At 39.5% G+C, this 24,125-nt stretch overlaps 2 protein-coding genes across 11 annotated transcripts in view; one reads left to right on the top strand and one right to left on the bottom strand.

The window, feature by feature from the left end:
* LOC136837494 (uncharacterized) overlaps positions 1 to 19,808 on the top strand; it is a 214,960-nt gene extending 195,152 nt beyond the window's left edge. For 3 of the 6 annotated variants that reach the window (XR_010852712.1, XR_010852721.1, XR_010852723.1), the window contains 2 exons: positions 17,825 to 17,942; positions 19,689 to 19,808. The gene's annotated coding sequence lies outside the window, so the exon portion shown is untranslated. Of the gene's footprint in view, positions 1 to 9,473; positions 9,519 to 17,824; positions 17,943 to 19,688 lie in introns of all 6 variants that reach the window. The other 3 variants (XR_010852705.1, XR_010852722.1, XR_010852720.1) reach the window with 2 other exon arrangements.
* Positions 19,809 to 19,905: 97 nt separating this feature from the next.
* Positions 19,906 to 24,125, bottom strand: part of LOC136837231 (cytotoxic granule associated RNA binding protein TIA1) — a 661,273-nt gene continuing 657,053 nt past the window's right edge. For all 5 annotated transcript variants that reach the window (XM_067102097.1, XM_067101991.1, XM_067102035.1 and 2 more), the window contains one exon: positions 19,906 to 23,652. In XM_067102097.1, the coding sequence (XP_066958198.1) occupies positions 23,644 to 23,652 (9 nt within the window). In that variant the 3' untranslated portion in view covers positions 19,906 to 23,643. The remainder of the gene's footprint in view (positions 23,653 to 24,125) is intronic.

Here is a 24,125-nt window from a genome sequence, read left to right as displayed (position 1 = left end):
CCACAGCCCAGAAGCTTGGTTCTTCAGGGCAGAGACAGTCTTCTGATCAAAGCAAATTACCTCCTCAGCACATGAAGCAGGTGCCGGTCTCGAATTCCTGCCAGACGACATTTTCGAGCAAGTCGCAGGATGGCTCGCATAACTTCAAACCCTCACCTACAAATCATTGAAGGATCAGCTGAAGTCACCTTTAGCATGCCACCTACTCTAAGAGCCGAGAAATTCCTAGACAACGTGGAAGCATCCATAGGAGATGAGTGGCTATCGCACATCTAGAAGCAATTGCGGTGGCTAATAATGCTACCTGCTGCAGATGGCCAACCTGAGGCAACCCTGGACCTTATGAGAGAGGTCTTCCACACAAAACTGCCCCGCCAAACAGTGGCAGCCATGCCCAGTGCCTCCACCATGCCCATCAGAAAATTCCTAAAATTGGTTAATGCGGTACACTTGGCCCACAAGACAGCGGAGCCCACCCAGCCACCCATAGCCTCAGCAGCACGATGGTCCCAGGAGTCAACCAACATGGAATCCGGCAGTGACCCAGAGGGACCAACTGCCCCCATCCACAAACGGAACTTCCCTAAACAATTCATCAAGGGGAAGACCAGACAGAAGAAAGATAAACCCCCAGAGGGAATGTGCTTCTTCTATTGGAGATTTGGGGAAAAGGCCTGCAAATGTGACAAAGGCTGCCTGTTTTCAAAAAAAATGCAAGAGGGTCGTATCCGCGACCCAAACAACTAAACGTCAGTGGTGAGTAGACCAGTTGCCTCATAAGATAAGCTGCATCTGCTTACTGCTGTCTTTTTTTCCTGGTATGAACGCAAAGGTTTAACATGCTTCTTCATAAAGGACAAGAGGTCAGACACAGAATTCCTCGTTGACACGGGGACATGCAAATGTTCTTCTTCCACTGGAGATTTGGGAAAATGGCCTGCAAATGTGACAAAGGCTGCCTGTTTTCAAAAAACATGCAAGAGGGTTGTACCCGCAACGCAAACAACTAAACATCAGTGGTGAGCAGAACAATTGCCTCTTAAGAGAAGTTGCACCTGCTTACCGCTGTCTTTTTTCCCTGGTACGAATGCGAAGGTTCAACGTGCTTCTTCATAAAGGACAAGAGGTCGAACACAATTTCTCGTCGATACGGGAGCATGCAAATCATTCGTGCCAGCCAGCCCACACGAATGACTCAACCCCACCCCACCCACCAACATCCACGTATCCACCGCTAGCAGAACACCGCTCAAGATATGGGAGGTGGACAGTGAAACTCATTTGGCGGGAAAGACTACAGCCGATGTAACGTTAGCACTTTTAGGAGCAGACTTCCTAAAAGAACACAACCTGCTGGTGGACGTAGCATCAAAACAGCTGATCCCAAAAACCACCCCAACATCATCACCACAACAGTGGATACAACGAACCATACCCATTGCATGAGCCATCCCACTGCCAGAAATAAGACGACTCCTACAAGAATTCCCAGAGGTGTTCTGGGAATTCCGCAGCATGATTTAATCAAACCAGCAAAGCACAACATAGAAACTGAAGGTCCCCCTAGTCCACACCTGCTTCAGATGTTTAGCCCCAGAAAAACTTGCCCATGCTAAACAAATATTCAGGAAAATGGAAAAGGTAGGAATATGCCAAAAAGACACCAGCCCATGGGCATCCCCCTCGCTCCACATGGTACCAAAACCCGATGGAACATGGCGGCCATGCGGAGACTATCGGTGACTAAACTTTAAAATGAATTTCAACAGATACCCGTTGCCGAACATAGCAGACATCACCAACCAAATGAACAATGCCAAAGTCTTCACTAAAATAGATCTGCTGAAGGGATATATCCAAGTTCCAGTAGTGAAGAAAGACATAGAGAAGACAGTGATTATCACCCCCTTCGGCACCTACATGTTCAGTTACAGCTGTTTCGGCCTTCAGAATGCGGGGACAACCTTCCAAAGACTAATGGATGAGCTTCTGGGGAATCCTCCCTTCTGCGTTGTCTGTGTTGATGACATCCTAGTATTTAGCCCCAACCTCATGCAACACCTAAAAGGCATCAAAAGAGTGCTACAAATACTCGAAGAAAATGGGCTTGCAGTAAAGGAAGGCAAATGCGAGTGGGCAAAAACGAGGGTGGAGTTTCTGGGACATCAAATAAGCCCAGATGGCATCAAACCCCTCCCAGCAAAAGTGAAAGCAGTCACCGATTTCCCAACACCAATCACAATCAAGGCCGTACAAGAATTTTCAGGACTAATTAACTGCTACCATCGATTTATACCTAGTGTTGCTAAAATCATGAGCCCAATTTATAACTGTCTGAAAGGAAAACCCCAAAAATTATGTTGGTCAAATATTCATGATAGCTCATTTTTATTAGCAAAGCAGGCAGTAACCTCTGCAGACACATTAATCTTTCCTCTACCCCATATGTCCCTCACTTTGACGACTGACGCAAGTAGCACGGCAATGGGTGCGGTAGTGGAGCAGGATACAGGTGATGGTTGTCGACTGTTGGAGATTTTCAGCAAAAAGTTAACGGCAGCTGAACGAAAGTACTCCATGTTTGACAGAGAGCTTCTGGCAGTCCACAAAGCCATCCGCCACTTCCACCACATGATAGAAGGATGGCAGTTTGTCATGCAAATGGACCACCAACCCTTGGTGCACGCCCGCACTAAAACCACAGATGCATGGTCAGCACGGCAGCAGTGTCACCTGTCTGCAATAGCAGAACACTCCTGGACCATCAAGTACCTGAGGGATCTTCAAACACTGTAGCCTATGCACTATCGAGAAACTGTGCCAAAGCTGTCCAGATTGGGATAGCCTATCCCAAAACAGCAGAGACGCAAAAAGACGATGTGGACCTACAACGACTCCAGCTGGACAACCTATCCATCAACAACGGAGAGATGACAATCACCTGCGAAATAAGTACCGGATGCCCTCGCCCCTACCTATCAACAGGTCTCAGAAGGAAGGCTTTCAACCTGGCCCACAACCTGTCCCACCCATCAGGCTGCACAACTGCCTGAAATGTAGCAGAACGGTACATCTGATGGGGACTGAAAGCCGACATCAAAAAGTGGAGAAAAGAATGCCCATTGTGTCAGACATCAAAAGTAACGAGGCACGTAGAGAGTGGGATAGGAAAGTTCCACACAACACACCTACGTTTTGCCCACAGCCAAGTCGACATAGTGGCCCCTCAACCCCCCTCCGAGAGGTACAGATACCTGTTCACCATTATCGACAGAAATACCAGGTGGCCGGAGGCAATACCAATACAGCAACCACGAGTCATCACAAGTGATAGGGGGGCTAACTTCACTTCCAGTTTATGGCACGCCCTTGCAGACAGTTTGGGAACAAAGATAGTACAAGCTACAGTGTACAGGCCAGAAGCCAATGGCATCATCAAAAGGCTACACTGATTGTTGAAAGCATCACTCACTGTCAGATGTCAAGGCAGGAACTGGAGAAAAAAGTTACCTTAGGCCCTGCCAGGCCCGAGAACGTCACCACACGCAGCATTCAACTCAACTCTAGCAGAAGCTCTGTACAGACAAACATTAACATTACCAGCAGACATCTTTCAACATCAAACAAGCCTGACATCCCCATCTAACATCTGTAAAGCATTAGAACGGATAATGCTGGCCAAGATGACCTACGACATGGCCAAAAAAGTTTACATCCCCAAAGAGCTGCAGAACGTGAAATACGTGTTCATATGAGTGGATACACACAAAGCCCCCTCTCCCCAGCCTACTTGGGACCATACCAGATCATCCAAAGAAGATACAAAGCCTACCAGATGACAGTTGACGGCAGAACTGCCAGGGTTTCCATCGATCATCTTAAACCAGCATACCTCCCAGACACTGACCTACAACCGCAGGCCTCTCTAAGGCGGAGGAGTCCTGTAGGGTCCCACATTGACCCACACGATTGTCCATCTTACCTGGCCGCCTGAAATCATACTTTGTGGGCATCTGCTCCTCACAGAGAACATCTCCGGACTTGCAGGCTGGACACGCGTGTATAAAAAACACAGCCGACAGCATACACTCTTTTAATGTATACTATTGCCCATGATCATGTCATGTCAAATGTATCATTCCTACTGGAAGCAATACGTCAGCTTTCCAGCTATATTTTTCAGGACTATGTCTGTAACTTGTGTATAGAATTATGTACCATTTTCCATTCTCAAACAAACACAATTGAATGAAGTTAATCTGTATTTTGTTCGCCTCATGCAGGCGCTACGTTTCCGTTTGCAAGAGCTCTTGACCTGTCTGTCTGTTGTTTTGAATAAATTAATAAGTTTGTAGATGCAGCCTCTTGCTCACGCCTTCACTACATCATGCTCATCTGTCCATGTATGATTGTGCACAAATCTTTGGGATTCATAGAGTGCAACAGAAGGTCTCCACCTGACAAAACCATTGAGTATTGTGGCAAGCCACAAGTATGTGATTGTGTAGTGCTATGGGCGCTGCAGGCTGCAGAAGAGGTGCTCTTTTAGCAGGACACTTTGATCCTCTGTGGGTTCTCCTTCAGGTTTTCCAGATTGATGAAGGGAACCTTGGCCAAGCCTTTGAGGTGCAGCCATACCTTTTGTGTCTGGTGTCAAGAGGGACCTTGCCATCATAAAACTAAGACAGGGTACCCAGACTTCTTCATAGGAAGGGCCAAGAGCCTTTTCTTTCAGTCTCCCCTTTATCTCTAGCTAGAAAGGGAGGAAGGGGAAAGAAGATGGGTTGAGAATGCTGGGCTGGAGCCATGGGTAGTCTTTGTCCTTTGGGATGGTTACAGACTGCCTTTCAAGGCAATCTGTAACATATTCATTTACTGGCACTGGTTCCAACTTACCCTCCAGGATCTCCAGAAGCTTTGGCCCTCTCTGCTAAGGTGAACTGTATGTTGGAGAACATTGTGCTAGAAGTCATAAACAACCACTCGGGGTTTTTACAGTTATCTTCTCAGGATGGAGAAGGCCACTGGCAGCTGGAAACTGTCATTGATTTTTTTCTTTTGAACAAGTTTGCCCTGCAGGAACAGTGCAAGATGGAAACTACACATTCAGTGTTGGATTTCATCAAAGGAAGCAATGCCATGCTTTCAGTGGCTCTGGAGGTCATGTCCTTTATGGCACCTGTTCATCAGTACTCCAAAGAGTATCTGCTTTGTTTGCAATGTAAATGTCTACCAGCTCCAAGGCCTATGCTTTGGATTAGCAGCAGCCTCACAGGTGTTCATGCAAGTATTCTCACTGGTGCTGACTTCGGAACAATAGCAAGGTGCAGTATACACTTGTTGTGTTACTTGCACAGTTGGTTAGTACTGGTGTTTTCAGAGGCACAAGTGCTCCAGAACAGAGACTGCTTCCTTGCATTTTATTGTGACCTAGCAGTTCTGGTAAAAGGTAGAAGTCAGAGCTCATGCTCAAGCAGTGGGCAAAGTACCTGGGCATGCGGATAGGTACAGCAGCAAAAGGACTATTTCCAACAGACTCAACAGTTGTTTCAGCATAGTTCATGTTATAACTGGAAAACGTAGTTCAGCTTTGGCAGGTAGTCGTCAGTTACCTGTTATCTCTAGTGACACATCTTTCTACACAGGCACTACTACCTGTACTTGCTTCAGTGTCATCTGAAGCAGTATTGGTCAGCTTGAAGTGATCCTCCCTTTCTAGCTCATGTTCTTGAGGGAAGTATGGTAGGACCTTACTTGGTGGCTGGGCAGTGGGAACCTCCTTGTTGGAGTTTTCTTGGACTCCCAACCTCCTTGGATAGTCCTTTTCTGGAATGCATTGATGGAGTTGAATGCACTTCTTTTCTGGAATGCATTGAAGGAGTTGAATGCACACCTGGGTAGTCTGTCCACCTCAGGCATGTGGACTGAGGATGAAGCTCATTTGCACATCAGCTTCTTGGAAGTACAAGCAGCACTGCTAACCCTGCAAGCACTTTGGGATTGTGTGTTGGATCTTTCCTTAGTATTGATGAAAGATGTGACTATAGTGCTCAAATCAACAAACAGTTGGCAAAACAGATGTGTGATTGGGTGGATCATCATGCTGTTGACCCACCAGCAAGGTACATTCAGGTTAGAAGAAATGTTTTAGCGGACCAGCTCAAGCACCATGGGCAATCAGGACATTGATCCTTACTTTCCTGCATGGGGAAAGGTTTTTTTATTAATCTGGTGAACTACCTTTTCACCACTTGGTTACAGGAAGCTCTTGGTGTTATGCTCTTCTGTTCCAGACCCAGGGGTGCCTAGGAAAATGCCATCCAGCACCCCCTGGGACAATCGAATATCTGCTTTTCCCCTTGTCAGTCTGATTAATCATGTTATCAACTGAGTGTTTGTCACTCCAGATCTTGGATAACTCTGGTAGCTCCTTGTTGGCCCATGCTGAGTGGTATCCCAGTCTTTTAGCACATCTCTTCTAGGTACCGGAGATTCGTCTCTTTTTCAGTCTTCTTTGCATATTCGTTAGCTTCAGCCTCAGAAGTGGATGTGACTCTGCAGCCTAACTCAGGCACTGAAGAGCCCTTGGGAGAGGTCTTGGATCAAGATCTCACCCTAAGATGGGCCATGATGCAGGTAGACTTCACAATCAGGCATTGTGTCTTAGAGTTTCAGCTCAAAGGTGCGACTCCCTCTGCTCTCGTTCTCAGCAAAGTGGTAGGGTTGACAAAACTATTATCTGAACCCATCCATTTATGATTGACCCAGATACTAAATACTTTCTGACATTTGGTACTCCATCTTTAGGGCAGCATGCTTAGTCCCTGATACTGAAGCAGTTAAATACTTGTTACCAAGTTTCAATCAGTAATTCTATAATTCTATCTTCTACATAAAAAGCCCTGATTTTTAATACTTATTAAAACTACAAATTACTTTTAAAATTTGGATATTTTTGCTTGGGTTACTCTGTAGATATGCATTTTGCAGGGAAAGCTCTTAAATTGAAAAGTACATTTAAAAGACAGTTTAGTTTAGGCCAGAAATTACATGGACTTACAGTTAGCTGCGGGATATCATGGAGTATTCTGGTGTATGCTGTACCATAGGGCCCAGGATTTTTGTTAATTGTCAAATGCTATTACTTATCAGAAGACCAGACCCCCAAAACATGTGATGAAGGCTACTTCCTACATTTGGCCAAATGCATGGTTGACAAATTCCTCCAGACTCAGTCCTTGTAAAGAAAACTGCAAATAGTGAGTGTAGCAACTTTCATATTGTAGACTATCAGTAACACAGCCAGTCATTTTTCATGTCTGAGATTGAGACCACTACTCACAGGTTTCTGCAGACTCCTATTTAATTTAATCGTCATCATAAGATTGAAAATCTCTTTTTGTGTGACTTTGCCATACAAGGTGATATTTACTCTAGTGATACCTGTTTGGGTGAAGATTTTGTGTAATGGCTTCCTTTGGTCCAAGGGAAGAACACTGACCTAATTCTAAGCTGATGTTAGCTTTTCATTGTTTGTATCTGGTATATTTAGGGATTTTTTTAGTCATTTCACACTATAGAGTGTATGGACTACAAGTAAGTTATGTTGTTCTTGTAGCATTCAAGTTATGTATTTAGAATGAATCAAAATAATTTTCTTGTACAATTGAAGTTCGGACTTGTAATCAAAATCTGTGCTTGTTAATTTTAGTTAGTAACATACTGTAAAGTAAGAAGTATGTACAGTACAATGGTAAAAAAAGGCCTAAGTGCTTGTTCAGTATTGCCTATTTATTGTGTGTTTGTTATTGATTATCAAGTGCATGTGTATATCATGTTACATCCTATCACAGTATTGTACATTGTTGAGTAGTTTATATGTTAAAGGCTTTTTTGACAATTACTTTATTGTGTGAATTGTAGGCAAATTTTGATGAGTAATTTAGCCCAGCTGAGAAAATCTAGATGAACTTTGCAGCTGTATACAATAAAATCATGGTTTTTTCTCTACAAAAATGAACGGATACTAGAGAAGTATGCAGTTTATAGCAAAAGTATCCTGCCTCTCTTTTTCATTTCATGGAATACCCTATTTAGTATTGGATTCTCAGTCCTAACCTACCTCTCGGCAGAAGAAATGGAAGATGGGCATGATAACTTTGCATATGATTATAAAACTCATGAAATTGCTCTTATTCATCAGGGTTTTTGTTGTATGAATGCAACTCCCTCTTCACCTTTAGAACCACAGGTGCTGTTGCTCATTCAGTTCTTAAAGCTCCTAAGAGTTCTTGATTTTCAGTAAGCTAGTCTTGGCCCTTAGCAGCTTAGTCCTTCATGTGAATATATTTTGAGTTATAAATATTAGGTTTGTTGCAAAATGATTATAATTAAAAAGAAAAATAATAAAAACTCATTGCAGTACTTAAATTTGGAGCTCCTGCCTCCCAACACCACTGTTTTGCAGCTAATTGATCACACAGCATGGAAAGTGACAAGCTGGTTACAGGAAGTACAGGAATCTGTTGGGCATGTTCTCTCACCTACCTGTAAGCATCAGCCTGTATACTGTAGTTCCCTTAACTGGAACTAAGGGGAAACTGTCAACCATGAATTTGGGCTATTATAAGTACAGTAATGGGTTTGTCTGAAAAATTAATGATTTTAGAAGATTGAATTTTTACAGAGAAGATAGTGAAATGGCTCATATTCAAAACTTGGGAATGCACTCATCTGGTTCTGTTGATAATATCTATTATTCTGGGGCTTGTTGATGCTAGGTATTAATGTGTGTGTTTGTGTGTGTGTATTATTTATTGATGTGTGTATATTATTTATTGATGTGTGTATATTATTTATTGATTGTCTGTGTATTATTTATTGATTGTGTGTGTACTATTTATTGATGTGTGTTTGTTGATGTACAGTACATTGAAATTATATATACAGTTGTAGCTTTTTCACTTTTACACTATCTCAGGACCTGTCCAGTTAGTGTCAACCTGTGAATTATGATGGATAAACATTAAAATTTTATTATGTAGTGCCTTGTTTAGCAATTAAGTTGCAGACTAGGAAATGCAAGAAAGCTCTAAGAGGAGATAGTGTTGTACTTTGTATTTCAACTTTTATTTTTTTTAATTTTTGATAGAGCATATTTATTCTTAAACCACTTAATTTTATTGGTAAGCATGCTTACATGTTTTGACATTCAAAATGTATGCTCATATTAAGCATTTTATCTTTATGCATTTTTTGGGGGGGTTTACATGAAATTTTTGGATTTTATATTATTGAGGTTTTAGTGGGCATAAATTGTTTAATGCATATTTTAGTGTATTACAACTTTCATTGTACACAATATTGTACATACCAAAGTTTTGGGCTATTTGCTAGCTATGAAAAAAAGGATTACGCAATACAGTGTTGTAAATTACAGTACACTAAGAAGTTTAAAAATGATTTCTGTTCAGGTGTCAGGCTGTAAGAATAAATTTACCTTAGCTGTAACTGATCACGTAAGTCTTTGTAAATCTTTGTTACAGTATCAGTATTAGTAGTAGTAGTATAAGTCATAGTAGTCATAGTAGTCGTAGTTGTAGTAGTAGTATTATTAGTAGTAGTAGCGCTGGTTAGGGTTCAGGTCAACGTTGTCCTTATTTTTACCTCACCTTAGGCATGGACATAGTAAAAAGCATTTACTATTAGGTACTTCCATATTACTTGTAAAGTGTTAGGGGCATTTACCAAGCCATTTTCTTTTGTAAGGAAGTGCATCACATGGTCAGTTTAATAGTAAATATTGAAAATGGTCTAAATATACCCAAAGGAAATTTCACATGTATTACTCATGCCTTGTCAACTTTTTAAATATAGAAACAAATAGGGGGGGAAATAAAATTGGGGTTACTGATGGATTACATTTTTTCCTCATTCATCACAATGCCATTCATCATACAAAAATGGTATGATGAATGGCAGATATGCCATATTATTATTCCAAATAACTTTGGAATTTTGTATATAATGTCCAATACTTATTAAAAATAAACAAAGAATTGTATGATTAAATATAAAAACACAATACAATACAGCATATAATATTTAGAATGCTGTAAATATATTTATTTGTATATTAAATTTACAGTTTCGTTTGTTGACTTATGATGAAAATAGCATATTACATCAGAATTTTCAGGTTATTTTGAATTATCTCCTTGGAATCCTGCTAATGATAATCTGTCATCAACAACAGGCAGAGTTGAAATAAGTACAGTAGTTATAAAACAGACAGGCTAGCTAAATAGACCATTAGTCTTTATTGAGTTTATTTACAAAGACTATTACAAATAATATATAGCATGTTGTGCTGAGCATTAGACACAAGCACTTTTTCATTATATCTCACTGCAGAATGATTGCAGTTTGCTAAACAGGTTGCACAGTGACTTGACAAGGTGATATGACTGTTAAATATTCTTATATTTATAAGAAAATATTATAACAAATTTGTTGTTTTTGTTGATGCTGCACTACAGAAGTTTTTCTAATAAAATTGTTACAACTCTCCATTGAATCATTATCCATATTTATATCTGCAGTTAAGATGTACTTTCTATGACTATCGTGGCTTTATTTACTTTCTATTTATGAATTTGGGATTTGAGGAAAAGAATTTGCCTGCATGTAGTCTGGATATTAATTTTGATAATTTTAGTAAGTAATTCTTTTGGATGTGATGCATATTACATTACTGTGTTCTTAAGATAGTTGCGTAATTATTTAGGAATAGTGAGGAATTGATGGAGGCCTTACAGTTTTTGTAACAGACCTCAGCACACAACATTTTGAATTAGTTCTTGCTGTAGTTCAGTTCTCAGCCATGATATGCCATTTTTCATTTGATATTTATCTGAGAAGGTTTACAAAATCATAATCTAGAGTAGTCAGTATTTCTTGTCTTTTATTTGTTAAGTACTTGACATGCCAGTAATAGATATGTAAGTTAACAACATTTCAGTGGTCTCCTTTTTGCCCAATTTGACTTTTTTCCACAACTAATTGAGCATTCAGTAATAATGATTTAGGTAGTACTTTAAGCTTTTTGAATTTTTTTTTAGCTTAATATTGAAGTTCCAGCAAATTATGACAGTTATATTCTTTACTGCACAGTGTCTGCAGTGAATAGTAGTACATTATTTATTATTAAAAAGTTATGTATTGTACTTTTGTGTGGTGTAAAAAATGAGATGTAGATCTTTTGGACTATGGCTACATGTCATAATTTTGACCTTTTATTTTTATTTTTTTTTAGCTTTTGAATTTTCTGTAATTTGAAATACAACAATTCAGCTTCAAAATAACACCATCAAATTAGTACCAAGAATAAATTGAAGAAAATTATTACTAAACATATAGATAGAGAATCAAAAAGGCTCCAATAGGGAAAGCAGCCTGAGCACAGATGAAGAAATATATTACAAAAGAGTAAACTTTATAAGAGAAGTAACAAGAAAAATACATGATCAAACAAATTATGGAGTGACTCATGTAAGCCTTTTCACCTGGATTTAATGCCTAAAGATATAGTACAGTAATTCAGTTACTCGTGGTTACTAGGAAGATCATAATGTGGTCACATCTAGGGCTAAACTTCTAGAAAACTGTACTGTAGTATTGAACCTCATGCATGCCAAGTACTATGTGGTGGATGGTGTAGTTTATGAAGATCAGAATACAAAGGATGATCAGAAATTTGAAAAAATTGTATAAAGCATGCACAGCATCTGGCATGAATAATGTGAAACTATATCACTGGAAAGGCAATTAAATTTGTATATATTACTTGTACATTACAACTCCATTAATCATGTACACTTTTGCCTTTTCTCAGTACAGTTGATTTAAGTCTAATCATCTTTTATCAATCAAGATCCAAATGCCCTAATTGCCCATGCCCAGTCATCCTGTGACACCTCCACTGCCAGTCATTCTCTTGTGCAACTCCATGGGGTAAATTCTTCATTACCACTCTTCAAGGATTTAGCTTCCAAGTCATTTATGCCTTTGTGCCTTCATATTTTTTGTTTCTATTTCATTTTCTTTGTGCTTTGTTTTCCTTTTGGGGTATTTTTGTTTTGGTTTCACTTTATTTTTGTCATTCAGTAGTGTTTTGAGCTTGGGTGTCTTCACTTACCCCTCTAAGCATTTCTGTAAGCATCCATCATTTTTTGTTTTTTTTTTATATTAATTACAGTAATTTTGTACTCTGGATCAGTTGAAGGGTGTACCACCCTGTTTCCAGTAAGTTTTAGTTAGTTTCTCCTGGGCAGAGGATTTTGTTCTTTGGGTGTGTGCATCCAGCCTAGCTTAGTGAATGGGTTGTTCAGTCTTACTTTTGCCTTTGTAGAAATCAGTTGCCTCTGGCTCTGTGATTGCATGAGTATAGTTTTTGTTTCTGTATTATATTGCCATTTCTGTGGATTGATTACTAGTGTGCTCTTCACTTTTGTTAACTTTATGTGATTTGATTTTTTGAAAGTGTAAATTTTGTGACAGTTTCTTTAGTCTTTCAATCAGTGACGCTGTTGTGAGTTAAAATGTTTACCGTTATTTTGCTATTATTGTTGTATACCAGTGTAAACTCAGAGTGGAAAGAAGAAAAAGCATGGAAAGGAAGAAAGAAAGAGTAAAAGGTGAAGTACAGAAAGGACGGAAAAGAATGAACAAAGATACAGTACAGTGATGGGAAGAAAAGAATGAAAGAGTATAATAATACTTTTAGCTAAAAATTTTAATGTGCTAACTTCAATTTGTCATTTGAACTTTTTATGTTACTTTGCCTTTTAATTTACTCCAATAAGTAAAGTACAGTTTTTCAGTTTTAAAATGGCATAAAACTCAGTGTCCTTGTATGAAAATAAAGCTACACAGACTAATCAAAGAAAAATGCCATTAGCACAAATACAGCCCTCTAGAGTTGGGTGCAGCATCTTGTTTCACTAAAAAATTAATTTGATAAACTTTCTTTGTACAGTATAATGATTATCATTATCAGTTAGTATAGATGAATATTCACATTGAATAAGTTGATAGGGTAAATGAATAGAATGCCAGTGTTTAGTGAAAGACAAAACAATAGGAGATAACAGCTAATAAAGGTAGATTAACAAGCAAATAAATATTTCCTCAAAAACAGCAATATAAGTTAGAGAAGCACAAATAATTGGTTTTAAAATAGGATAACAGCTCTTCTTTTCTTGGCGAGTGTTCATCCAAGTTTCCTTTTGAAACAGCTTGTGGAAGATTGCTAAATGGGATATTTTCTTGCAGTCATTTAGATTGTGATTACTGTTGCTGGGAAAAAGGCAATACCGCTATAAGCACAGTACAGTATATTTTCTTTTTTCTGTTGAAGATGTAAATACTTTGAGGGAGTTGCATCATTGTCCCTTGGTGAGGAATATGGCTCAACTGGTAGTACCTGGATTTGGGCCCCAAACTCAGGGGTACAAGCACCTGCTGCCTTGTAGATTAAGACCTTTTTAGGGAAACTCTAGATCCATAGTTGTAATTTGTGGCCTTGTCCAGTATGAGGACCAGAAATAATTGGTAACAGGATGATGGATAGGGTTAAGGTGTTGAATGCTTTGTTTCCTTGGCTTCAACTCTTGATGCCTGGTGGATGGCCTTGATTAAAAACCTTAGGTGATGGCACAAGTCATTAGCCTTGGTCAGCTAGGAACTTCACACTGCCATTAATCCTCCATGGATTGTGCAACATTAATAAATTGACAAATTAGAAATGGCAAAAGAATCTCCTGGTGTATAGATACCTACTTAAGGAATACTGTACCAGCAATGGCTACTGAATGAGGTAGCCTAGAAACGACTGCTTTTGTCACTCCAACTCTTTCAGCATAATTTCAAAATCATCTCTAGATTGCTCTACCTGTACTTTGAGAAATAGTTCCTGAAGGCTTCATAGAACTATATTTGGAATTCAGGGGAATTCCAAGTCCCTTTGGGCTTATAAATTTATAAAAAATGAATTGTTTGGTCAGTATGTATAGTTGGGGAAAGAGAATTTATGTCCAAGGAGGCAATTAGGTGACCTTCAATTAAGAGAGATACTTCAGATTCTTCAGTAGTTCCATGGTCAAGTAAATGCTTAATTCACCGGGTGTGAATGGTGCATCAGCTAATTCAGTTTATCTCGTTGTTTAGAAGATGACATGGAGAAGAAGGTTGCTACATTTAAGGGTTTTAATGTTTCCATAAATGTGCATGGGGGCAGTGGTGTTGACATATTTGGCTAGTTTGATGTCTCTTGTAGGGTCCCATATGATGTGGAATTTTTGCTTCAGTTCAGTTTCATATGTATATCAGGGTCAAATATTTATTAGAATCAAAATGAACATATCCATTGTTTGAAATGGAGTGGCAAATGTATAATTTTAACTAAAATTAATGGAAGTCAAATGGTTACTTTTACTGAAACTACAGTATTGTGCATAGGTACAAATGCCTTGTGGAACTTGTAGCTACCTGCTCTCCCTCCCTGTATATTTGGATACTTTTCTATTTTGAAAATCTTGAAATTGAATAGGAAATAAATGAAGATAGGGCAATGAATACTGGTGTTAAAGGGGAACTATTTACATTTATTTCAGTACAATATAGTATCTTAATCTAAGACATCTTTGATTGTTATTTAGGTATCTTACAGCTAACAGCAATTCCACATAGTTCCTAACCCAAACTAACCTATACTTTACCCCCTAACATTCAGTTTGAGAGATTTATTTAAAATTTTATAACATCTGAAATAGTAGCACTGCAAAAAGTAATTACAATAATGTAGCTAATAACCACAGAGGTCTGTTAAGCTGAAGCCCATTAAATTGAGGCGTTAGATTTGGATTTCAGGGCTCCAAGAATAGAAATAAAAATAAAATAGGGAAAGCAGGAATTTGAGTTCCAAGTAGCATGAAGAGTCAAGTTCCAATACTCATACATAGTATATGAATAAGTATGAAGATTTATATTAACTTACATATATCTTCTGGGAGCAGGTATTTTAGTGAGCAGTTGAACCTTTGCAAGTGCAATATTCTGGAGCACTGCCACACAGATTCATTTCCTGAACCTGTACAGAGACCAATGCCTTCTCATCATGATCCCAAGCCTTCTGTTGCTTTGGACCATCAGTGGTCTTATTTACACAACTGCTTTTTCTCCTTGAGGCACAGTCACAATTTCTCATTCACCAGAATATCACAGTAAAAGGAGCTCCTCTGAGTCCCCCATCTAGGTGGAGGTCACATTACTACTCTTCCTTGGATCATTGCAATTTTTGACAGGATCATTCCCACGTTTGACACTCCTCAGGGTCTTGTGATCCTACTACCATCTCTTCTGGTTGTCTTTGACCGACGGTTTTCCATCACTCTCTTGTCTTTTGGCTGTTTCCTTCAAGGATGGTTTTCCTCTGTTCGAGTTCATTACTCCTCCTCAACTGTTTGCCCTTTAACACTCCTTTGCCCACCGATGGGAGTGGCATCAACTTAGACTCCTTCACCTGGACTCCTCCACCTGGACCTTCTGGACTTGGGGAACCTCCTCTCTTGTCTGACACTTCTTGGACCCCTAAGAGGGTTACAGCAGACTCCTTCAGGGACAATGTTGTTGTAGTTGACAGCTGATGACAAACATTTTGGGGATTTGCATGCACTCCGGGACAGTACTTCCTTGATAGAAATCTTCGGGAACGTCTACAATGTTCTCAAGATAAGAATACTGTTTTCAATCTGTACTGCCTTGAATGATGATAACCAGGAGTCTTCATCTAACACCTTTAAGGTTCTCTGACCATGTCTGCAAGCATCAATGCTTTGTGTGAATGGCTGCAGTTCTATTAGTAATTATGATTGCCCTATGGGTGCTCCTTGTTCAGTCCTGTGGTCTGCAGCTGATATGGGCATTTGAAAGCAGTTGTGCTGAAGGGCAGGAGTGGGTTCTTGGTGATGCCAATGCCCTATTAGCTGACACGTACCTTCAGTAGAGGATGTGGCTCTGACCTGCTGGCTAAACCTATCTTTTGGATGTTCTATCCTTCATATTTGATATGCTTAATATCTGCTAGTGAATGTGGACTGCCACTGCTGACATTTGCTCTCTCCACCCTTTCTGGAGGGCTTGATTTGCAAGTTGGTTAAGAGGCTATCATCCTCTGGTACAAAGTGCACTATTTTCAACATGGGTGCTTCATCCTCATTGGTGTTGTTTCCAGGTTCGAGAACCTTCACCCTGCAACTTCTGAAGTCATGGTGCTTCATTTCCATGTATTCAGGTGGTCATGGAGTGTTTCAGCATAAGTCCTCATTCCTGAAGTAATGGAAGGAAATGAAGGTTTGCTGTTCTTGCTTGTTGGACCACCTCCGGTGGGTTCTTGTCTTCTGAGGTTTAGGTGCTCCAAGACATAACGTTATCATATTATATTCATCAACATGGAGCCTCCACAGCTAACATGATGTGGTGCCTTTGAGTCCAACTCCTCTTAAACTAATGTATGCATTTAGCTTTGGAAATGTGCAGCCTCACTAGAACTCCTTATAAACCTGTTGCAGAGGCTTTCGTACTTAATTCTCAGGATAGTGATTGTACTGACCTTTTCTTCATCTAAGCATGTCAGTGAGCTTCATGTCCTGGCAAGAGAAGCATCTCATTCTAGCCAGTGGTTGTGTGTAGGACTTTCATCTGCTCCAGAGTTTTTAGCTAAGAATTTGTCTTCAAAGCAATGTAGCTTGCTATGGATTCCTTTACTATTCCTTGCCTTACCTGTCTCTTCAGGAAAGGATGGCTGCCTCTGTCCAGGGGAAGCCATCAGGATCTATTTTCAGCTGACCTAGGACTTTAGACCTCCTAACTTTTACCCTCATATGCCATAGGAATCTCCCAGTCTTGATTATTTGAATTCTTAATGGCTTGTAGTCTTATTTGAATGTTTCACGGGTAGACCTCTTCCAGCTCAAGGTTGAAGGTTATGGCTCATAAGGTCCATGCTTTTGCACCTTCATTGGCGTCTGAAGTGTAACCTGAAGCCTTCTGCCCACACACTAAGGGCACCAAGTGTCCTTAGAGTGGGTACTTGGCATTACCAAAATATCTTTTCTGGGTTTTATCTGTGGGATGCTACTTGTTGGGATAGATTGTTGCAGTGAGCCATGTTTCACCAGTTGTGAGGACATGGGCCATCCATCTTTCTTTTTTTTTAGTAACCCTCATACTGCATATTACAAGGTGACTTGCCTTGGAATTCCAGGCCTGTATTTACAGTCCATTACTTTACAAAAACTCCAGTTTATGACATGGATGATACAAGTTTTAGTTTACTGACAGCCCTAAAACCTGACCCAAAACAGAGGTGGATAGACTTTCTTATTATTATTGTCCTTACAGAGTTACAATTCAATCTCTATGATTATTGGGTTTGTAATGAATTAATGTTTTTTTGTTTTTAAAGAATACACATTTTTATACGAAACCCTGAATTATAACTTTAGTGCCCCCCTCCCCCTCCCATCACTTTTCAAGGTCGAGATTGGCATGAAAAAATGCCTTGTGCTAAGACAGAGTTTGGTCTGGCCATACATAGTGAGGCCTTTTGTCTTTCAGGATTTACCAGGTGATACTGAAAAGAGCTGTTGCACAGAATAAGGCTGTTTGTGATTAATGGGTGTGTTTGAAAAACATGATTTGCTGTAGACATATCATTTTTCCTGTCCACTGCTTCATCTATTTAATTCAACCTTTATATTTTCAGTTCACTGCCCAAGCTAAAGCAGTTCAGTCAAGTATGCCAGTCTGATGTTTCAAAATAATGGGATTCTTATTTTGCTATTTGAGCTCATAATTGAATATTGGTAGGATGTCTCAGTCAGGTATGGCAATGTCTTTCAGTTGTCTAGGTTGTAGCTTTTCTTTGTAAAAGTCATTCTTCTGCTTCTATCTGAAAGATTTGAAGTCTCTTTAGCTCTGTGCAAAGCACAGAAAATCTGTATATGTAGTATTTCAGTTTTGTGGTCTTCCTTGACTGCAGCTAGTAGAACTGTTCATTTCTTTGTGATTTTTAAGGTTTAGCCTTTTTGGAAGATTTAAAGGAATTATTTTGGCCCTGCAAATGTAGAATGAAAGTGATCACTACCTTCTTGGAATTTTTGAATCCCAAAATGTTGAGGAAAAATTGTCTTAGAGGCTAGGCCTTCCTTTTATCCTTTTCTCAGGGATTTTTTTAATCTTGACTTTCTTCCTGGATTTACTTAAAACTAGTAAGTTGGTTTTCTTGAAATATATTATAATGGATCTTCATTATGTTTTCAGTTCACGTCACTGCTACTCTACCTAGCAATGTTTACCTAGCCAATTAGTACTTGAGATTCTTCTATGAGTATCTTTAAAGTTTGGTACATGCCAGACATTGTTGAATGTATTTAGCTAATGTTTATACACGGGTTAGGTTTTCATATTTGGGTTAGTTTTCATTTGTTTTTGATTGAGGTTCACAAGCCATAACATTTTAATTGCAAATCAGTATCAGGTTCCTGATTCTTTGAGGATATATAGTAGTGGAGGTTTTAATGTTTGGATAAAAGAATATTTTTGAGATTTTTATACAGTATTTGTAATTTAATAGATTCATTGCAATATTATTTATGTGAACTTAAAAACTATTTGGATATCCTGCTTTTAAAAATTCCACTTGGCATTTTATAGACTAGTATTTTTACAGGATCTCAAAACTATTTCACTTGATGTATAGATATGCAAGGTTTATTTTGATATGCATATATTTGTCTTTCCCTTTCTTATTCACTTATATTCTTAGTATATTTGAGATTGTTTGCAATTTCCCAGCAGTGAGGGAAATGTAATTTCATGGAAATAATGTATTGGCTTTGGTTTTATGTTACTAAAGAAGATAACTGAAACATTATTTCACTTTGGCAGTGTTCCACCAACTGGTACAGTACTGTACTGGCTAGTGCTAAGTGTTTTGTCAGTCTGCAAGACTGGAGTGCCTTATTTTTTAATCTTGGGTGCTTCAGACTGATATTTGACAATTTGTGATAACTTCTGCTTCTGAGGTAATGGAAGTGGTGTCAGAATGGTCTTTTTCTTTATATTTTTAGTATGAAATGAATTTTACTTTCTTAGAAAATCCTCTACTCACTAATTGTATGCTTAACCTTATTAAGGAAAATGCGTGTGTATTGGTCATTGCTATTACCTCTTTTGACTTATTGAGGAAGAGTAAGGAATTTGTTTAGGTGAAGTCTTGTTGCTGGTTAACTTCAGATTTATGTTGTTGCGAACATACTATTAAGACTGGTCAGGTATGTTGAACCAGTGTCATCTTAAGGAAGGTCAGCCAAGCCTCATTCAGCAAGTTGGCTAGTTTGTTGGTGGAACAGTAATTTTCCTGTTCTTATATAGGGCATGTTGAGCTTCATGTAGGGCATGTTGAGCTTCATGAAGTCAACTATGGTGCTTTGGGAACTTGAGATGGAAAGCAACAGCTATTGTGCTTAAGATGATTGCAACTTGTGTTACTTTATTTTATGAAGCCAGTGAGAGTAATTTTTAAGCAGGAATAGTGCTGTGTACTGATGTGGAAATTTGAATTTCAGAATGTAACTTTTGAGCAGGAAAAGCTGCTGTACTTCAGGAAGAAATTCAACCTTATAACTGGAAAATGAAGAAAAATACAAAGGATGGAGAGTATACATTAAAGGACAAATAACAAGCAGGTATTTTTTATCCATTCTTTTATTTTTAAATTGTTCCATTTCTTAGTCCACTCTAGCATTTACTACAGTCCATTTTATTATATCTACAACAACTGTGTCTTCATTGTATAAATGGCATAATACAGTACAGACTGCACATGTAAAAAAGAACTATACAATCATACTTTGGCTTTGGATTTCATTATGACTAGCTGGTTTTCTAGTATGAATTTCATGAATTTGCTGGCATATTGGGACAGAAGGTAATCTACCTGAGTGCTATAAGGTAGTTTTCGTGGATATATACGGTATATATATATATGTATATCTAGTAGTCGCTGTATTGTCGTCAGAATGAAATCCATACAATCTAATTTCAATTTTTCATCATACATGTAAACGCATGTGTTTATTGGAGTTTTTTTTTGGATGCAAACATTGTATGGGTATTAAAACACAGCTACCCAATGGCAATCATTGTTACCTTTTGTTAGTATAAAACTCTAATCTGATAACTGTAAAGTTTAGGATTTTCTCCTGAAAAGTAAATATTAATCCTGTTATAATTCTTTACTTTCCGAGTATCTCAGTGCTAAAAATATAACATTTCCACCCACAGAAATAAAGGAACCGAACATGCAACGAATGATTGTACGCTCCATGGCGGCTGGCAGTTGTTGAAATCCAGCACAAGCTGCTGGTGGAAATAACAGCACACACAACAGCTGGCTTTGACTGCGCTCGGAGTGAAGCACGCACCTTCCGTTATCACACTCCAGCATCCCTTACTCTCAAGTTGAAAATGATAAAACCCTTTCAAACCCACCACTGTCAACAAATGTAAAATTCTTGGGAATATGATTGCCATTAAGCAACTACGGATCATTGCTAATGATGGTTTTCCTTGTAAGAGTAGTAGTATATTTATTATGCAACAAGTGAAAAAGGTACTGGTACAGCAACCTCATTTGGTATTTTTACTACAGTATCAAAGGTAAGTTTGTGTCTTAGTATAATGGCATTTAACAGTTAAATATATCACGTGTTACCAGATTATTGTACCAATTGATAAGGGTTTTTCTACTTTGGGAAGAAAGGTCAGGGTCTGAGGAGTATGATGGCGGAGAAGACGCGGCATTCCTCACGATGCCAAAATGAATGTATACCAAAAATAATAATAAATAGACAGTGTTTTCACATGTAAAAATACTCTCATTATCAACTCTGTAAAACAAAATAATATTGACTAGATTTCTGCCTTCTGTTAATAAACACCACCAATATTATTTCTACAATTACAATATCATATAAAGTCATCAAGACTCCTGCCCAACATTTGGATGGCAGGCAATTTCACGACTCAACAGTGGGTTTCCGGTGCCCACTTACCACAACAATAACGACAAACAATGACCTGCGGCCCTCTTGGCTCTCCATTCAGGGCTGGGTCCTAACCCAACCCTCCCATCAGCTGCCACCTGTGACAGTCTGGTGGTGGAATGGATCTGGACTAGCCGCAGAGGCTCCACTATGCCAGGTCGTACCACAAGCAAGGCCTATGCAGCCCATTGACAATACCAAACAACACTGTTATACTTTGTTTTGCATAATACTAACACTTAATACTGAAGCATATTTTAATACTTAATGCATATGAAGTTGCTCATGGTAGACAACTATGTGCACTTCTCAAGATGAGTTTCTCTTATACGACCTAGCGTTATGTGAAGCCAACTGCCTTTACTTAAGACCCGTATTGGCACGGGGAGGGAAGGGAGGCAGCCATGAAGAGCAGATGTCATCCCCCCACCCCCGCCAGTAGCCTCCAGAGCCCCTGTAACAAACACAAGAGCCCTAAAGGCTGCCTACCAGTGGTGTGGGCGAGGTTATTGACAACGCCCCTACCTTCGCTACCTGGCTATCTACGCGGCACCTGGGACAACCTACGTACGATAGATAGTGCATATTTTCTATGCAGTATATATGTATCATTATATTATGAATATATATTACATTCTTCTTATTAACCTAGTGAAAGCTGACCGCAGTTCAGAGTGGTTTGTCGCAGGCGGGTGGGGCGTCCTGCTGTGGGCGGGTCTACGGCAACCCCAGCCCGCAAGCAGCAGTACTGTACTGAGTCTTGGCAGCCAGAGGCAGGGCTGCCTATAATGCCCATGGTCAGTTGTCTAAAATCCATCTCATTGCTTTTCAGCAACTTTGTGATAGACCAAAGGAACTGACCAGCTGCAGCCCAGCAGGCACAGCCCCAATACGCTGCACTACACTACCGTCGGTATACAAGACTGCCTTACACTAAGCATTTGGCTACAGGAGGCTACGATACTGTCCCGTGGCTCATGCTGCGGCGGCTTCAGCGGCGGCATCAGCGGGGCCGCTACAGGCCCACTGAGTGACTAGCGCACACTACAAGCTTGGCGACACCTATACAGATATCTAGGGTGAGGCTCCACACTGACGGCACACACTTAAACTACGGGCTGGCAAACATATTATAATCACTCAACAGTCACAAAAAATAACCAAAGGAATCGGCCTACAACTAACTACATGGGTTCTGGGGAGCATCCTACAGACCACATCACACACCCACCATCTATACACACATCAAGAGTGTCCCATTTAACATAGTCACCAGATTCCCATAATGAGTCTTTGTACATTGCGAGCATCAACATACCAAGCCCTCTTAAACAAAATATTACCATTATTTCTCAAAACCCATTATACAATACCATAAGAAAATATAGAACCTCGCACACAAATATAACAACGCTTTTAACCACTATCTGTGCTCATTAAATTATGTAAGAGGGCATTGTTATATCTTAGTTATATTGCACTATATATTTCTTATGTACATGCTGGTGGCTGTAATTGCAAATGTTGCTGTTTCTTCATAATCATAATGTGATATGTGGTGCACTGTTACTGTACTTAGGTGGTCTGCACAGGAGATGAAGCTCGTGGGAGGTTCTTCACTGCAATTATAAATATACTGACGCTTGTCCGAGGGTCTGCACACCAAATGATACTACGTCTGATCGAGTCTTCAATGAAACCAGCAACATTGCAGAGACCACACAGAAGGCGACGGGACCTCAGCATGAGCTGACCGGTATGGGCGGACTTCTCAAGCCCATGTCCTCATTTGTTTTGGAAGGATCACTGTATTTGCACGCCCACGGCTCTGCTATGCACCCATGTTACCCGTGGTGGACTCTTTGTGCGTTAATACAGTCTTGAAAGCTACAACTACTGCGCTCCTATGACACTTGAAAACAGCCTTAGTAGCTCTCCTACAGATGTAAGTGTGCTCTGCTGATGTGTCCAGGATCTGTTGTGACTCAGCGCTATAGTGGAGCCTTTGTACAGTACTTCAGCAAGTGAAATTTTCATGATTTTTCAATAGAAAACTGAGCTTATTGAAATTCCATGCAACAGCCCCCTTCTCGCTGGTGTGACAACATTATGGTGTTGGTTGGTTGAGGGTTGACACGAGGGTGAGCACCAAGACAAGAGTGAATGAAAACTACCGCACATCATCACTCCAGTTAGGTCTTAACATGTGGTTTGGTGTAACTCGGGTCATGACAGGTCAGCGCCACGCGAGGCCCCATCACCCAACGCTCGCCAAAAGTCTGCCCACAAACACCGAGATTAAGAACTGCAGCATTAACAATCATGATATCCACTAAACACTGCGTTGTCGGCGACATATCACATAGTCAGAGGAGTTTAGTGTGACATCTTGTGATGCTTCCGCCGTCCAAAGGAGGAGGAGGAGGAGGAGGAGAAGGATGGGGAGGACCTTCATCAGTGTCCTACACCTCATCCATTACTGCACCTGAAGGGAATAAAAACACAATTTTATCCTGATAACTTATTTAAAGATTGGCATTCTTTATTTCCAAAAAGTAATATATGTAGCATCTTTAACTGACATTCTAGATTTTACCCTTACTTTACATTTCCTAATGCACTTTATCATACTGAAGATACAGACCATAAAGCCTGGTTATGTGTGTGCACTTGTTGGTAGTTTCATAACTGTCTAATTCCTTTTAAGCCTCTAACAAAATATGCTACACATTATAACCACAACTTTATGTTGTCTCTGTCTAGTAATCATGCATGAATCTATACTGCAATTTTTTTGGAGGCAAAATTTTTCATTTATACCATATGAAACATTGTCATTATTACAATATGAATTTTTGAAAGTATTCTAAAAAAAAAATATTTTAAATCTACACTTCATACATAACATGACTAAGAAAAAAACCAAGATCTGTTCAATTCAAGGCGACATCTTTTCTT

Source organism: Macrobrachium rosenbergii, chromosome 1, assembly GCF_040412425.1.
Source record: "Macrobrachium rosenbergii isolate ZJJX-2024 chromosome 1, ASM4041242v1, whole genome shotgun sequence".
In the NCBI taxonomy this organism is placed as follows: Eukaryota; Metazoa; Arthropoda; class Malacostraca; order Decapoda; family Palaemonidae; genus Macrobrachium; species Macrobrachium rosenbergii.
The sequence above is the reverse complement of the archived record's forward strand: the minus strand, read 5'-3'. Positions and strand labels throughout refer to the sequence as shown.